Consider the following 18,754-nt stretch of genomic DNA (forward strand, 5'->3'; position numbering starts at 1 on the left):
AGAGGAGAGAACGGGGGCTTCAAGCTGAACTGGTATGGGACAGGTGTGTGTTTATTAAAAGTCAGCAGCTATATAAATTGGAGCTGCTGATTTTTTTAATAAACAAGGAAATGGCTAAAGCTCCACTTTATTGCAGCACCCCCCACCCCTCCTTTTACTTACCTCGGCCCTCATTCGATCCAGCACCGTGCATGTCCGCAGATCGTTTCTTCCCTCACTTCCAGGTCTTGCTGGCTTTGCTGGGGCACCAGAAGCCATTGGCTTCCAGTGCTGTAAATCAAAGCAAGTGACAAGGGAGAGGGGGCGGGGCTTAGTCCCACCATCTGTGTCAATGGAGGCAGCAGCGTTGCTCGGGTGCAAGAATGCACGAGTGCCTCCATGGGAAGCGGCTTCTCATGGGGGCACTGGACAGAGGGGAGGAGCAGCAGCGGGGGACACAAAAAGAGGAGGTTACCTATATACTTACCTATACAGGGAAGTATAGAGATTATTAGTATTTTTTATTTTATTTTACTTTATAATCACTTTAAAGTGGTTGTATACCCACATTTTTAACTTTTACCTACAGGAAAGCCTATAATAAGGCTTACCTGTAGGTAAAAAAAATATCTCCTAAACCTGTACGGTTTAGGAGATATTCCCCTCGGTATGCGCCGCTGACTGCAGCGGCGCATGCGCACAAGGGGGTTCTCGCCGTCAAAATCCGGCAGCAGCCGAGCGGCCGGACTGAGTGACGATATCGCGGCTCCGGCCACTCACAGCGCCGGAGCCGTGATACCCGGAAGAAACGCCGAGGGAGCATGTCAGCTCCCTCGGCGTGGATCGGGCCAGATGTCGGGGCCTCGTTCTAAGGTAAGTATTTCATAATGAGCTAGTATGCGGTGCATACTAGCTCATTATGCCTTTTGCTTTGCAGGTTTAAAAAAAAAAATGTGCGGGTTTACTACCGCTTTAAGTTTCTGACAGTTTTCTGTGATAAACTGAATACAAATGTGCGGCCCTTTGGACCCATCAGGGACCACAGTTGACAACCACTGACTTATATATGCACTGTAGAATACTTTTCTTTCTTTTTTTTTTTCCTTTTTTATCGCAAAAAATAAAAAACGGAGTTGTGAATAAATACCACCAAAAGAAAGCACTATTTGTGCAAACAAAATGATAAAAATTTAATTTGGGTAGCATGACCGCACTAGCAGAGGGTTAAACCCGCCCCGCTAATGGCCAAAGAATACTTTTTCAATAGGGGTTGATTTACTAAAAATGGAGAGTACAAAATCTGGTGCAGTTCTACATAGAAACCAATCAGCTTTCAGGTTTTCTTTTGTCAAAGCTTATTTGAACAAGCTCAATTTAGAACCCGATTGGCTACCATGCACAGCTGCACCAGATTTCGCACTCTAGTTTTAATAAATTAACTCCAATGCAACCTCACTATATATGCTTTGTATTGCATGCCTTTGCAACCCATGTATTATGTCTGCATTTTCTTTTGCAGGTCTTGTTTGTGACGTATACTACAAAAAATTACAACCAAAAACTTTCAAACGAAAAAATAAATAAAAAAAAAAGACAAAAAAAGGAGATCGCCCACTACCCATTCCCTTGCTCGTTGCTATACTACCTGAATGGAGCAGTGAGACATAGGGGGTTATTTATGAAAGGCAAATCCACGTTGCAATGCAAGTGCACTTGGAAGTGCAGTCACTCTAAATCTAAGGCAGTGATTCTCAACCAGGGTTCCGTGGAACTCTAGGGTTCCTCCAGAGGTTGCTAGGGGTTCCTTCAGCATTGGGCCATTTCTGCCTCTCAGATAAGTTCCCACTGACACCATTGATCTTTTTAGTTATCTGTAAGAAGGTAATTCTTCCCAATGACCACAAGTGTAAGGATCATTCTTCCCACTGACCATCACACTAATGTATTATGAGTTGTAGATTTCTGATTTTTAGCAGGGGTTCCCCAAGACCGGAGAACTATTTCAAGGGTTCAAAGGTTGAGAAAGGCTGCTTTCGTAAACCCATGCTGATCACTACTAATGATACGCTTTTCATCAGCAAATACTCGGATCTGGTCCCTTATCATCCCCTCCAAGAGTTTACATACTATCGATGTCAGACTGACAGGCCTGTAGTTTCCAGGTATATGTATTTCTAATTTTTAGCAGGGGTTCCTTGAGGCCGGAGAACTATTTCAAGGGTTCCTCTGTGTTGAAAAGGTTGAGAAAGGCTGATCTAAGGGGTAGATCTGAAATGAGTGGAAGCTCTGCTGATTTTATCATCCAATCACGTGCAAGCTAAAATGCTGTTTTTTTATTTTCCTTGCATGTCCCCCTCGGATCTACAGCGACTTTACTTCCAAGTGCACTTGCAGTGCAAAGTGGATTTTCCTTTAGTAAATAACCCCCAAAGTCTTGTTTAAACTCAAACTAGATGTGGTGAGATCTTTCAGAAGGCTAAAGGCTTGCTCCCAAGTGCGTGAGCCTGACTATTGGCTGTTCAGACACCAAATGCTGTATAGTGGGAGAAAAAGGAAGCAAGTGCTCCCCCATAGCTAAAAGTACTTCACTTTACTCCAATTCAGCAGTAAGGTGTTTGACACGAAACTGCATGGGCAATGCACAGTTTAACTTATCTCACACAAAGTGGCCACCTTCAGCAGGTAGGTTTTTGGACGATAAACGACCGCAGTAGCTCTGTACGATTAATCTAAGCTGTGGTTACTTACAGAGAGATTAAAAAATATATATTATCAGTAAGAAGTTATAGCAGAGTTCATTCGCACCATACATGCTGTTTAGTGTATTAAGCTGCTCGGTTTCACATACAGGCGCTGTGATAAAGGGCAGGACAGAAAGAAAGATGGAAGCCGAGGCAACTGGAAACATGAACCAGCGCTGCTTGCAATGCTCCCGCTCCTACCTTGCAAGTCTTTCCTTATCCGCTGAACTCTGCTCATCGTCTGACCTGGAAACAAAACCAACCAGCTCAGCTGAGAGGACATCTGCAACGTTGTGCTGGATTACCTCAATGTACTGGTAATTCATTAAAGAGGAACGTGTTCCTTTTTTATATATAACTTTTAATATTTACTGTATGTGATCATTAACAGGATTAGTATACATTATCCATAAAAATTAAAAAGCACCTAATCTGTTGAGTTAGATCCACTTAATAACCACAAGCAGTCATTAGGAAGGTGTTGATGTAGCACTCATGTCAAGGGGCATGTAATCTCCAGCCCTGTTGGTAGTACACAGATAACGGCACCCTTCAATGACGGTGGATGAAGACTCTGATCTTGCCATACACAACATAAAGCCAATGTGTGACGTGAAACCCAATATGTTGGCTTCAGGTCATGTAACCCGTGTGCTAAGGAACATACCATCTACAGCAGTTATTCTCAACCAGGGTTCCGTGGAACTCTAGGGTTCCTCCAGAGGTTGCTAGGGGTTCCTTCAGCATTGAGCAATTTCTGCCTCTCAGATAAGTTCCCACTGACACCATTGATATTTTTAGCTCTCTGTAAGGAGGCAATTCTTCCCAATGACCACAAGTGTAAGGACCATTCTTCCCACTCACCATCACACTAATGTATCACGAGTTGTAGATTTCTCATTTTTAGCAGGGGTTCCCCGAGACCGGAGAACTATTTCAAGGGTTCAAAGGTTGAGAAAGGCTGCTTTCGTAAACCCATGCTGATCACTACTAATGATACGCTTTTCATCAGCAAATACTCAGATATGGTACCTTATCATCCCCTCCAAGAGTTTACATACTATCCATGTCAGACTGATAGGCCTGTAGTTTCCACGTATACGTATCATGTGTCCACTGTGGCAGCCAATTACAGTGGTCGCGTGATCTGCCGATTTTTCCTGCCCCCCAAAACTTCTTAAAGGGATGCAGGGCCAGGCAGGAAAGGAGTAAGCTACTAATACTTAATTGTATAACTAGAAAAGGTAAAACAGACTGTGTGTCCCTTAAAATTGCCTCCTGTATTCTAAAATATGGCGGCAGCCCTGCGTTATGCTTTGCCACCACAAGTGTAAAGACCATTCTTCCCACTGACCATCACATTAATGTATCATGAGTTGTGAGTTTCTAATTTTTGGCAGGGGTTCCTCGAGACCGGAGAACTATTTCAAGGGTTCCTCTGTGTTGAAAAGGTTGAGAAAGGCTGATCTACAGATAAAGTCTTGTCTACACAGTATTCCCATCGCACACTTTCCTGAAACAGGCCTGATCAGTGGCGGGTGCTGCATCGATTACCAGCTGGATACATCACCAATCAATGCACATATTTGCCAGCACACCATGGATGTGTTGTCCCAAGCTTTTATTGCAGAAAGATCACATCACCAAAAAACAAGTGCAACGTTTTGGAGCCTTGCAGGATCCCTTAGCCAGGCATGTGATAAGGATGCCATCACCTACGGGCGGCACAGTGGTGTAGTGGTTAGCACTCTCACCTAGCAGTAAAAAGCGTTGCTGGTTCGATTCTCAACCACGACACTACCTGCCTGGAGTTTGCATGTTCTCCCTGTGGCTGCGTGGGTTTCCTCCGGGTACTCCGGTTTCCTCCCACACTCCAAAGACATGCAGGTAGGTTAATTGGCTTCTGTCCAAAATTGGCCCTAGTATATGAATGGGGATTGGATTGTGGGCTCCTTGAGGGTAGGGACTGATGTGAGTGTGCAATGTACCGGGATAAGGACAATTGCAGACACTCAACCTTACTATGTAACTAACTATGTATCTGCCAAAGGGGTCCAGCGTGGCTCCGAAACATTGTTTTTTTTTGTGGTGTGATCTTTCTGCAATAAAAGCTTGGGACAACACTTGAAGATCCATGGTGTGCTGTCGAATATGTGCATTGATCTACAGATGGACAAGTTTTTGCATATCTAGTAGTAGGTCACATTCACTTACCTTGTTCTGTAATGCTAAAGACGTTTAGTAGCTTATCCATGCCCCTTCTTCAGTTCTAATGAGTGTCAGGAATATACTCCAGTGCTTATATCCACTTGAGTAGTACCATCACCTTGATCAAATTGCCATGGAAAGGCAGACGTTATTTTCCAAGACATCAACAGGAGATGTATGTATATATAGTGGAACCACCCTTTTCTAGCTACAGTATGCCACCCTTGGTGTCAGGAAGGCCTCATAGATGTTATTCCTTCCATTTACATGACTGAAGAGGTGAACTGTCAAAATATCAAGATAGAGTTATGAAAACGGCATTATATGTGGAAGAGAGATTATGACGAAGGTCCCCAATGATGGTTGCTTCAGTTTGATGTAGATGCCCTCTTGCACATTTCTTGAAAACCAGATGTCCTCTCTTTCCGAAAAAGGGGACCTTGCTGTCATCAAAAGACCATAAATCACACAAATTTGGAAAGCAAGGACAACTGGTTCACAGGAAGGTGAAAGAGTCCATCTAATTTAGACTGGAACTATTAAACAGGGGTGGGGCCTTCGTCATCATCATTATCTGTCTTTCACAGGTAATGACATTTTAACATCTCCACCCCGGCAATTTAACAATTGACACCTGCAGCCAAGTAAATCAAAAGGATTAACACCTACGAAGCCTTCCTGACACTAATATTTGGATTATGTAACTATAACAGGGTGGTTCCACAATGTTCACACTTCGTCCAGGCAATAAATGGTAATTGAATCAAGGTGTCGGTACTACACACACGTAAGAATATAAATACTGGGGTATTTTCCAGACACTCATTAGAACTTAAGAAGTGGATTGGATAAATCCAGGTGAATGTGACTTAATACTGAATATTCCATGGCCAGGAAAAAAAGGATAACCTTAACAGGCAAATGTATGCATTATACCACCACTATCCCTCCCTCCTTTTAAGACAAGTTCAAAAATACCCCCCTCCCCCAGATATTTGTTGAAATTAATAGTCCGGTGATAGAATCTCTTTAAAATTAAGATTGTACATTTAAACTTCCAAGGCAGGTTTGAAGCCAACTGGTGGCTCTAAAAGGCTTCTTAAGTACCGACATTTCTCATGAGAGATGCCGAAAAGAAGGGGTACTCTCCAGAATCTCCTTCTAGAGCAGTGGTCTCCAAACTGTGGCCTGAGGGCCAGTTGCAGCCCAATTTTTAGCCTTTAACTGGTGCTTGAGGCACTGACACCAACGATGGGGCAAAATTCCTCCCACTGACACCAATGATGGGGCAAAATTCCTCCCACTGACACCAACGATGGGGCAAAATTCCTCCCACTGACACCAATGATGGGGCAAAATTCCTCCCACTGACACCAACGATGGGGCAAAATTCCTCCCACTGGCACCAACGATGGGGCAAAATTCCTCCCACTGGCACCAACGATGGGGCAAAATTCCTCCCACTGGCACCAACGATGGGGCAAAATTCCTCCCACTGACACCAATGATGGGGCAAAATTCCTCCCACTGACACAAACGATGGGGCAAAGTTCCTCCCACTGACACCAATGATGGGGTACTATTTCTCCCACTGACACCCACGATGGGGCACTATTTCTCCCACTGACACAGATGAGGCACTATTCCTTCCACTGACCAACGATGGGGAACTATTCCTCTCACTAACACCAACGATGGGGAACTATTCCTCTCATTGACACCAACGATGGGGAACTATTTCTCTCACTGACACCAACGATGGGGCACTAGTTCTTTCACTGACACCGATGGGGCAATGTTCTTCCCAGTGACATCAACGATGGGGCAATATTCCTCCTCCTACTGACCACAGGCACCCTGCAACTGAACACCACACCCAAGATATTGTTAACTCTAAAAGCACTTTCGCATTGGGGGGCGTTGGCGGTAAAGCGCCGCTATTTTTAGCACCACTTTACCGTCGTTTAAAGTCTGAAGGACAGTGAACTGGCCCCTTGTTTGGAAAGTTTGGAGACTCCTGTTCTAGAGGATAACCCAGATCCATGTCTGTATTTTAGTAGCACAAATATCTAGATTTCATTAAACATTCCCAAAACTGAAGATTTTTCCAATGGCTTCTATGATTAAACATGGTAATAATGCACCACAAACATCATAGCACAATCTTTTAAAGCCTAACTTTAGTTAGATAGAAAAAAAAATAAAAATCAGCACAAAAGGGGGCATGATTTACTATTTCAATGTATTCATTGTGCTGCTGACTTCTTCCTCTTCTGACCCCCCCCTACCCCAGCCTCAGAACTGTGGAAACTGTAACTGGCACCCATCAAAAGGTGCCCGACTATACCCGTCCTTTCCACTCCAAATGTAACAAGATCTATGAATGGAGGACAAGCAGATGATTAAAAAGGTCCACCTCCCTTATTCATAGAGTGCCTTTCATTCAATGAACAGTTAGCGCAGCCGCCTTAATCTCCTGGTATGTGTACCCAACTATGCACAGCCTCCTCCTCCATTCATAGGAAGCCATACTATATCTTCTATGAATGAAACACAATCTATGAATGAAGGACCAGCAGATAGTTGAGAGGCCCACCTCCTTCATTCATATTCGCTATACTAAAGGTTTTATGAATGGTGGAGGTGGGCAGAAAGGGCAGGCAAGGCTGTCACAGCTCTCGGAACTCCATTAACCCCAGTTGCACCAGATGATTAAAAGGGTGGGGGGGGGGGGTGAGGTCATAGAAGGAAGACCACGACACCATCTGCCTGGAGTTTGCATGTTCTCCCTGTGCCTGTGTGGGTTTCCTCCGAGTACTCCGGTTTCCTCCCAAGACATGCTCGTAGGTAAAGCAGATCCTAAATTGGCCCTAGTATGTATGAATGTGTGTTAGGGACCTTAGGTTGTAAGCTCCTTGTAGGGACCTTAGGTTGTAAGCTCCTTGTAAGGACCTTAGGTTGTAAGCTCCGTGGGCAGGGACTGATGTGAATGTACAATGTATATTTAAAGTGCTGCGTAAATTGATGGTGCTATATAAGTACCTGAAATAAATAATAAATACATTTCAAAGAACGTATGAGCTAGCAGCACAAGGGACCCATTGAATTATTAGTATATTATTTTTTTTTATTATTATTATTTTTTTTTTTTATAAGACTTGGGCTTTAAGCACCATGCATGCATGCTAAGATCTGCTACCCCAATACAGATGTGAATATCACAGTCCTAGCAAACTGAAACCCCGCCTTTTGGCTCCAACTTTATACTTTAAAAGCAGCATTTTGGAAGATGGAAGGGCAGAACTAGCAGCCATGGCCTGGCTACGATTCAGGCGCACCCGCCAGACAAGACTGCACAGACTCAGAAATCCTTCAGCATATAAAGTGGATCACGTAGACGTATCTCACATATGTATAAGCCCTTGTACACACGGTCGGACATTCCGACCACAAAATCCGTCAGATTTTTTCCGACGGATTTTGTCCGAAACTGGGTGTTGCATACACACCGTCGGACAAAGTTGTCAGAAAAACTGATCGTTCGGAACGCGATGACGTTCGTTTGTTACGATGGCACTACGTTCAGGCCAGTAGCCAATAGCTTTGGTCTCGTAATTAGATCTGAGCATGCGTGGCACTTTGTCCGATCGGAATTCTCTACAAACGATCGGACATGTTGTGGGAAAATTTTATATCCAGCTCTCAAACTTTGTTGGTCGGACATTCCGACAGAAAAAGTCAGATGGAGCCCACACACAGTCGGATTATCCGACAACGCGGTCCGATTGGACATTTTCAGAATTTCCGACCGTGTGTACAGGGGCTAAGGGTGTGTGGAAGAAGTCCAGTTTTAAGATATATGTATAAAAAGTGTTCTGATTTAATGGGCCATAATGGGCTTTTTTAGGGCGGATTGCAGGCGCTATTTCTAGCGCTATAGCGCCTGCAAAACGCCCTGGTGTGAAAGGGGTCTTACTGTACAAGGTGATCTGTTTGATTTCAGGATGGAGTTCTACTTTAAAGTGGTTTGGTACCTAAAAATGAAAGTTCATGTTATTAAAATCAACAGATAGCATACTTACCTAAACGAACCCTGGAAAAAAAAAATATTATTTACTTACCTTTTATTTCAAATGTTTCAGCTGACTTCCGGGTTGTCCTCCCGTGGGAGTAGGCGTGGCTATCGTCCTCGCAATGGTCCCTGGGAAATTTCCCAAGAATCCATGGGGGACAATGAAAGTTTTTCTTTCCTTGTCACTGCTCTCACTGAGCATGTGCAAGATGGAGCGGAGCATGCTGGGAGCCAGACGTCATCATATACCAGGAAGTAAATGCCTGTGGGCTTCAGACGCCCACAGTTAAAATGGAAAACGCCAGAGCAGGTTTTTATAAGTCATCCTGAGGAAAAGATTCGTCGTGCCGGGGGTCAAATAAACGCCGGACGTGGATGCCAATCGAAGGTAGCACTCGCCCACCAGTGAGACAGGTAAGAAAAAAAGAAAAAAAGAGCGGAATCCCGCTTTAAGCCACCAGCATCAACCCCCAGCTAAAAGTTCCGTTTGGGTGGGCTGACCTTTTTTTGTGTTGCTAAAAGGCCAATAGCCTACAGCATACCAACAAGAGAGATCATTTCTCAGTCTTTGTTTGCTCTTGACATTTTAGCAGATACAGATGCTGCAATTTAATTAGTAACAAATACTTTTCATAATGGAAAATAACAAAAACAGCATTCTCAAAAGGCATCTGGATTACCCAAGCACAGGATATTATGCAACATTAACTCAGACGAGGAGTCAACAGACCCTTTTTAATGTAAAAATATTCTTGGACAGAACTACTAAATACAGTACAGATTTACAACCCCGGACAAGATTATACTCAATCCTGAGCAAATGCTCTACAGAAGGAAAAACTTATTATGCCGTGTACACACAACCGGACTTTGACGGACTAGGTCAGACGGAACGAATCCGCCAGACAATTCGATCGTGTGTGGGCTTCATCGGACCTTTGCTGTCTAAAAATCAGACGGACTTTAGATTTAGAACATGTTTCAAATCTTTCCGATGGACTCGAGTCCAGTCTAAAAATTTGTTCGTCTGTATGCTAGTCCGACGGACGAAAACCAACTCTAGGGCAGCTATTGGCTACTGGCCATGAACTTCCTTATTCTAGTCCGGTCGTACGTAATCACGTTCGAATCCGTCGGACTTTGGTGTGATTGTGTGTAGCCAAGTCCGTTAGTTCGGAAAGTCCGTTGGAACTCCGCCGGAAGTCCGTCGGGAAGACTGTCGGACCTAGTGCATCGAAAAGTCCGGTCGTGTGTACGCGGCATTAGGGGAACAGGAATGGTGGGGAAACATCTTCACAAAACACCAATGTTATCAATACAGATGGTTCCCTTTGTTATGAAAGAGAATAGGATTTTTTTACAATATAAAATCTTTTTCTTGGAGTCCATTGAGGGATAGAGGGAGTATTTAAAGTATCACTAAACCCACCTCATAAAAAAACTCTCAATAAATGGTGTATTACATGCTGTTCATAGTCATCACTATTAGGGTTGCAGCGATACCGATACTAGTATAGGTGCCGATACCAAGCATTTGCCCGAGTACTTGTACTCGGGCAAATGCTCCGATGCATGATCCGATACCTGGGCAGTCAAGAGTGATCAGTGCGGCGGTGGGGGAGTTACAATCACCGATCTCCCTGTATAGAGTACAATAAAGCAGCTGACAGCCGCTTCTCCTCCTCTCCCTCCCCGCAGTTTTCAGCTGCTTTATTGAAATTTATACAGGGAGATCGGTGATTGTAACTCCCCCACCGCCCGCACCGATCTTCCCCGACTGTCCCCTGCGTCCTCCTCCAGTCCCTCCTGTCCTCGATGATGGAGAGCAGGGGAAGGAGCTCGTAAATACGTAATTTACCGACTCCTTCCTTTTCCGAATGAACATTCACTGACTATCCATTCATAACTGAGCATCGCAAACTATGTTTATGATGCTTCAGTTTATGAATGGAGAGGAGCCGCTGTCTCTGTCCATTCATCTTCAGTGCAGCTGAGGCTGCAGAGAAAGGGACTGAGGAATCTCTGTCCTTAGTCCCTTGCTCTGTCTCAAAAGGGAGATGTCAGGGGCCTGTTAAAGTGGTTGTAAACCCTTACAAACCACTTTGACCTACAGGTAAGCCTAGATTAAGGCTTACCTGTAGGTCCAAGAAATATCTCCTAAACCTACATGGTTTAGGAGATATTTAGTAAAAGACAGTGACACCTGTCTATCGCCGTTAGCAGCATGCCACTGCTAACGGCGAAATGCCGTTAGTGGCGGCCCCCATACGCATGAGTGACGTCATCGCTGCTCTGGCTCTGTGAGTGGCCGGAGCAGCGACACCCAGAAGAAGATGGACGCTCTGGACTACAGCGGTGACTTCGCTGGCTCCTGTGTCAGGTAAGTGACACATAATGGACTACTATGCGATGCATAGTAGCCCATTATGTTTTACCTTTGCAGTAAGACAAAGAGGAAGTAAACCCATCAGGGTTTACTTCCTCTTTAAGACCCCTGATAGCTCACCAAAGCCACCCCCAGCAGGGCTGATAATAAAATAAAAATTAAAAATAAAGAATTGTAATAAATACATATTTAAAAAGTTTCAATTGTAAAAATAAAATAAAAAAAACACACTGACACCATCTACTCCCCCCCCCCCCCCCAAAAAAAGAAAACATTGTATAAATATTAAAATAATTTAAAAAAAACATTAAAAACTACTGACAGTCCACGCATCATCAGTTCTGGATATTAGTGTTACTGTCACGACATTAAAAAAAAGTATCGGTATCAGCGAGTACTTGGAAAAAAAAAAAAAGGATTGGTACTTGTACTCAGTCTTAAAAAACTGGTATCGTTACAACCCTAATCACTGTGAGATTAGTTTTCTGTATTCCGAAAAAAAAACTGGTTTGATCGTGCTGCTCTCTATCGCCCCCTTCTGTCCATGTCTCCACTGCAATGTAGGTTTTTGCATTTCGCAGCTAGTACACATTTTCAGTTTTCAGTGAGTTCTATGCTGAGCATTTCCTCCCCATCACATCTGAAGCAGCCCATGTGACTATAGAGAGTCACACATGTGGGCGTATACACAGTGGTAAATGACAGCCCACTCCCTCCCTCCTCTTCCATGCCCCCTAACCAGCTAAACACAATGGCGACAGGATATTACATCTTGATTGATGGAAGCTTCACCTCCCTCTTATCCTAAGACACAGGCTGGGGGTACATGAGACACACAGCCTGTGACTGGCAGAAATCCGCCCCACACCATGTCAATGCCAAAAAAAAAAAAAAGAAGAAAGATTTAATTTCAATTATATATTTGTATGATGTTTTAAAGCAGTATATTCATATTAATTTGTTATTTTTACTCTGTATTCCAAAGGCTGTTTTTTTTTATATTGAACAGAAGAGGACTAGAAGCTCCTCCTGTCACTGTTTCTCTGCAGACAGGCTGGGGGAGAGCTGGGTCATGTGACAGCTGTATATTGATTGGGAAAAAGGTACTTAGATGATTTTATTTTATTTTTTATTAAAATAAATACAGTGCCATCATCCATATACAGAAATAAAAGAGACAACGTAAATTAAAGTGTGTGATTAATATCCCTTTAACTTGTAGGTTATACTGTCACTGTCCAAGACCAAACCCTATGGTCCATGCCTACAGACCTCAGATTGTAGATTAAGCGTTTATGGGGAACTGCATCAAATGCTTTTGCAAAATCCAAACACACCACATCCACAGATCTCCCCCTGTCTAGATGGCAGATCACTCCCTCCAAGAAAATGTTAAGGCCCCTTTCACACTTGTGTGACCTGAAAGTCTCGTAATTTTGCAGTGATATTTTGCCGCGACTTTAACCACTTGCCGACCGCTGAACACTAATATACATTGGCACAATGGCAGCGGTGGGAAAATGGGCGTACCTGTAAGTCCCCTTTAAGAGCCGGGGATAGCAGGCACGCGGGACCGGCGGGCATCCCTGCGATCGTGCCGCGGAGCCTCAGAACGGGGAAGTGCCTATGTAAACAAGGCTTTCCCCCATTCTGGCTTGTGTCATGACACAGATCACCGCTCCCTGTCATCAGCCATGTGACTTGAAGCCCACCCCCTCCCCCAGTTAGAATCACTCCCTAGGACACACTTAACCCCTTCATCGACCCCTAGTGGTTAACCCCTTCACTGCCAGTGTCATTTACACAGTAATCAGTGCATTTTTATAGCGCTGATCGCTGCATAAATGACAATGGTCCCAAAATAGTGTGAAAAGTGTTCGATGTGTCCGCCATAATGTCACAGTCCCAATAAAAAAAAAATTTGAATAATAATAATAATAAAAAAAAAAAAAGATCGCAGATCGCCGCCATTACTAATTAAAAAAAGAATGTAAAATAAAAATGCCATAAAACTATCCCCTATTTTGTAGACGCTATAACTTTTGCGCAAACCAATCAATATACGCTTATTGCGATCGAACACATATCGGCCTAAACTGAGGAATAAAACTGTTTTTTAATATATATTTTTGAGGGATATTTATTATAGCAAAAAGTAAAAAATATTGTTTTTTTTTTTTTCAAATCTGTCGCTCTTTTTTTGATTTATATAGCGCCAACAGTTTACGAAGCACTTTACAATATAAAAGGGAGAAAATACAATTATAATACAATAAAATACAAAAGGATTAAGAGGGCCCTGCTCAGAAGAGCTTACAATCCAATAGAGAAGAGCTTACAATCTAATACTGCAGTGGCTATTTATAGTACTGATCGCTGTATAAATTACAATGGTCCCAAAATAGTGTCAAAAGTGTCCGATGTGTCCACCATAATGTCACAGTCCCAATAAAAATCGCAGATCGCCGTCATTACTAGTAAAAAAAAAAAATTATAATAAAAATGCCATAAAACTATCCCCTATTTTTTAGACGCCATAATGTTTGCACAAAGCAATCAATATACGCTTATTGCGATTTTTTTTTTATAACCAAAAATATGTAGAAGAATACGTATCGGCCTAAACTGGAAAAAAATATTTATTTTTATATAATTTGTTTTAGGGATATTTATTATAGCAAAAATTTACAAATATTGCTTTTTTTTTCAAAATGTTTTTTGTTTATAGCGCAAAAAATAAAAAAACGCAGAGGTGATCAAATACCACCAAAAGAAAGCTCTATTTGTGGGGAAAAAATGGACATCAATTCTGTTTGGGTGCAATGTCGCACAACTGCGCAATTGTCAGTTAAAGGGATGCAGTGGCGCATCACAAAAAGTGCTCTCTGGTCAGGAAGGGGGTAAAATCTTCCGGGGCTGAAGCGGTTAAGCAATGTCTACCCTGTTTCCCCGAAAATAAGACCTAGTGTGATTGTCGGTGATGGCTGCAATATAAGCCCTACCCCCCCAAATAAGCCCTAGTTAAAGTCATTGTAGGTCTTATTTTCAGGGTAGGGCTTATTTTCAGAGAAACCAGGTAGGGCTTTTTTGGGGAGTAGGGCTTATATGGCAGACAATCACGCTAGGTCTTATTTTCGGGGGAAACCGGGTATGTAAACATGAGGTCTATGGACCTCAAATCGCATCAAAGTCAGACCAGAGTAGTGCAAGGACTACTTTGAAGTCGCAGAGACTTGAAGTCACACAGATATGAATGGTACTCCTTGGAAAACACGGGGAACGACTTGTCATGCGACTTTGCAGTCCCAAGTTGCAGGACAAATCGCACAAGTGTGAATAGGGCCTTACAGATTGGTCTGGCAGGAACGACCCTTTCCTCAGTGATTCTCAGACAGGGTTTCGTGCAACTCTAGGGTTCCTCTGGGAGGATGCTAGGGGTTCCTTCAGCATTGGCAATTTCTGCCTCTCAGATAGGTTCCCACTGACACCATTGATCTTTTTAACCATCTGTAAGGGGGTAATTCTTCCCAATGACCACAAGTGTAAGGACCATTCTTCCCACTCACCATCACACTATTGTATCATGAGTTGTAGAATTTTTAGCAGGGGTTCCCCCGAGAACGGAGAACTATTTCAAGGGTTCAAAGGTTGAGAAAGGCTGCTTTCGTAAACCCATGCTGATCACTACTAATGATACGGTTTTCATCAGCAAATACTCAGATATGGTCCCTTATCATCCCCTCCAAGAGTTTACATACTATCCATGTCAGACTGATAGGCCTGTAGTTTCAGGTATATGTATCATGTGTCCACTGTGACAGCCAATTACAGTGGCCACGTGATCTGCCGATCTTTCCTGCCCCCCAAAACTTCTTAAAGGGATGCAGGGCCAGGCAGGAAAGGAGTAGGCTACTAATACTTAATTGTATAACTAGAAAAGGTAAAACAGACTGTGTGTCCCTTAAAATTGCCTCCTGTATTCTAAAACATGGCGGCAGCCCTGCGTTATGCTTTGCATCTGTTGTACACTGCAGCTGTTTTATGTAGAGCACATTAGATACAGAAGTAGATGAGGAAACGCATTAACTAAACTCAATTAAAAGACAATTATTGAAGCAGGAGGGTTCCTGCCCTCGCCCACACTCCGCTATCTGATGCTAGCAGGACGTCACACAAATGACATCTACCTGCAGGATAAGGTTGTAAACAGACACAGCTTACCTTGCAAACCTCTCCTTGTCATTGGGAAGCTGGTCATCATCACACCTGGAATTCACAAGATATACGAGTTAATTAGACATAGCAGACTGGCATTTATTTGAGCGCTCCTTCGGCGCCAGTCCTAAATCAGAAATATACATTTTATTTGCCGTAAGAAATATAAAAGATCCTAAAAAAATAGCCTGTCTATAGGGGGAAAAAAAGAAAAGAAAATACTTTTTGCTAGAAAACTACCGTATTTTTCGGACTATAAGGCGCACTTAAAAGCCTAAATTTTCTCACAAAATCGACCGTGCGCCTTATAATGCGGTGCGCCTTATATATGACCTGTTGACATCGCTGGAGTTCTTTGGTTAATGCACCCGGAATGATGGCAAGCACCGAATTCGTTTTCTTCACTTGGGCTTTGACAGTATCTGTCAGATGGGCGCGCATGGAGTCACAGATCAATAGGGATGGAGATTCGTGGAAAAAGCCACCCGGTCTCTTACCGTAAACCGACGTACCGTAAACCTCTCTCAGGTTGTTCTACTGCGTGACTGATAGCGATGAGTTTGAAATCCGCTTCGTAAGCATGTCTCTTAACAGGAGCCATTTTTGGGGCAGCGGGTATACCGTAGAAAATTAACGAATGAATGCGCACACCTCCTGACTAAGATGGCCGTAATGCCCAATCCAAGCAGTGCAGCTTCGTGGGATTACCAAAGCTAGGAAGCTGCACTGCTTGGATTGGGCATTATGGCCATCTTAGTCAGGAGGTGTGCGCATTCATTCGTTAATTTTCTACGGTATACACGCTGCCCCAAAAATGGCTCCTGTTAAGAGACATGCTTATGATGCGGATTTCAAACTGAAGGCTATCAGTCATGCAGTAGAGCATGGAAATAGAGTAGCTGCGAGAGAATTCAACATTAATGAATCAATGGTACGGAAGTGGAGGAAGCAAGAAGATGCCCTGCGCCAGGTAAAGAAGACCAAACTGAGTTTCCGAGGAAACAAAGCAAGATGGCCACAGTTGGAGGACAAAATTGAACAGTGGGTTATTGAACAGAGAACCGCAGTTAGAAGTGTCTCTACTGTCTCTATTCGACTCAAAGCAACAGCGATCGCACGCGACATGGAGATCAACAACTTTCGAGGAGGTCCCTCTTGGTGCTTCCGTTTCATGAAAAGGCGGAATCTCTCTATCCGCACAAGAACCACTATGTCACAGCAACTGCCAAAGGATTACGAAGAAAAGCTGGCCATTTTCCATACCTACTGCAAGAACAAGATCAATGAACAGAAAATCCGACCAGAGCACATCACCAACATGGACGAGGTACCCCTTACCTTTGATATCCCTGTAAACCGTACTGTCGAGAGAACAGGGACCAGTACGGTATCTATACGCACTACAGGAAACGAGAAGTCATCCTTCACTGTAGTTCTCGGTTGCCAGGCTAATGGCCAGAAACTACCACCCATGGTAATTTTCAAGAGGAAGACTCTGCCAAAAGAAAAGTTTCCGGTTGGCATCATCATCAAGGCTAACCCGAAGGGCTGGATGGACGAGGAGAAGATGAGTGAGTGGCTGAGAGAGGTTTACGTCAAGAGACCGGGTGGCTTTTTCCACGAATCTCCATCCCTATTGATCTGTGACTCCATGCGCGCCCATCTGACAGATACTGTCAAAGCCCAAGTGAAGAAAACTAATTCGGTGCTTGCCATCATTCCGGGTGGATTAACCAAAGAACTGCAGCCACTAGATATAGGTGTCAACAGGTCATTTAAAGTTAAATTGCGAGCTGCGTGGGAGCATTGGATGACAGAAGGCGAACACACATTCACCAACACAGGGAGGCAACGCCGGGCGAGTTACGCCACTATCTGCCAGTGGATCGTGGATGCCTGGGCGAAGGTATCAGTCACCAGTGTAATCCGAGCTTTCAAGAAGTCCGGAATTATCACTGAACAGCTAAGTACCGATACCGATGACAGCAACGAGACTGACTCGGATACTGATGAGAATGATGAGAGGGATACGGGCGTGCTTGATGCCGCAATCGCCCAATTGTTAAACTCAGACACTGAAGATGAAGAATTTGATGGATTTGCGGGAGAAGAATAAAGTGAAAAAGTGAGTGTCTGGTTTTGTACGGTATTCACCGGTAACTGAACAGTGTTAAGAGTTATTGAAGAATAAAGTGAAAAAGTGAGTGTCTGGTTTTGTATTTAACTGAACAGTGTTAAGAGTTATTGTTATAGACCATTTTATGGTTATTGCTAAAGAGTTGAATAAAATTTGACTTACAGTACCGCATCAGAGTTTTGTTTCATTAAATGCGCCTTATAATCCAGTGCGCCTTATAGTCCGGTGCGCCTTATATATGGAAATATCCCATTTTATCAGCCCATCTTTGCTAGTGCGCCTTATAATCCGGTGCGCCTTATAGTCCGAAAAATACGGTACTTAGAACTCTGAAACATTATACTTTTTTTTTTTTTTTTTTTAACAGAGCTTTCTTTTGGTGGTATTTGATTACCTCTGTGGTTTTTATTTTTTGCGCCATAAACAAAAACATTTTGAAGGAAAAAAAAACGTAATTTTTTTTAACTTTTTGCTATAATAAATATTCCCTAAAAAAAAAAAAAAAAAATTTATATATATATATATATATATATATATATATATATATATATATATATATATATATATATATATATATATATATATATATATATATATATATATATATAAAAAACTAATTTTCTCCTCAGTTTAGACCAATATGTATTCTTCTACATTTTTTTGGTAAAAAAAAAAAAAAAAAAATCCCAATAGGTGTATATGGATTGGTTTGCGCAAAGGGGATAGTTTTATGCATTTTTAGTATAAATTTATTTATTTTTTTACTAGTAATGGCGACAAGCTGCAATTTTTATTGGGACTGCAACATTATGGCGGATACGTCGGACAGTTCTGACACATTTTTGGGACCATTGGTGATCAGTACTATAAAAATGCACTGATTACTGTAAAAATATAACTAGCAGGGCTTAACACTGGGGGCCGATCAAGGGGTTAATTGTGTTCCCTGACTGTGTGTTCTAACTGAAGGGGGAGGGGACGGTGTAGGGGAAGAGATAGATCGTCTGTACATATGA

At 42.9% G+C, this 18,754-nt stretch overlaps 1 protein-coding gene across 2 annotated transcripts in view; it reads right to left on the reverse strand.

Moving 5' to 3' along the window:
* ARNT (aryl hydrocarbon receptor nuclear translocator) overlaps positions 1–18,754 on the reverse strand; it is a 117,722-nt gene that overhangs the window by 60,368 nt on the left and 38,600 nt on the right. The window contains exons 4-5 of one of the 2 annotated variants that reach the window (XM_077464238.1): positions 15,608–15,652; positions 2,922–2,966 (exon numbers count right to left, since the gene is read on the reverse strand). In XM_077464238.1, the coding sequence (XP_077320364.1) occupies positions 2,922–2,966; positions 15,608–15,652 (90 nt within the window). The remainder of the gene's footprint in view (positions 1–2,921; positions 2,967–15,607; positions 15,653–18,754) is intronic. The other variant, XM_077464239.1, reaches the window with a different exon arrangement.

This window comes from Lithobates pipiens, unplaced genomic scaffold (assembly GCF_037356315.1).
Source record: "Lithobates pipiens isolate NorthernLeopardFrog02 unplaced genomic scaffold, aLitPip1_a1.2 Scaffold_30, whole genome shotgun sequence".
Classification (NCBI taxonomy): Eukaryota; Metazoa; Chordata; class Amphibia; order Anura; family Ranidae; genus Lithobates; species Lithobates pipiens.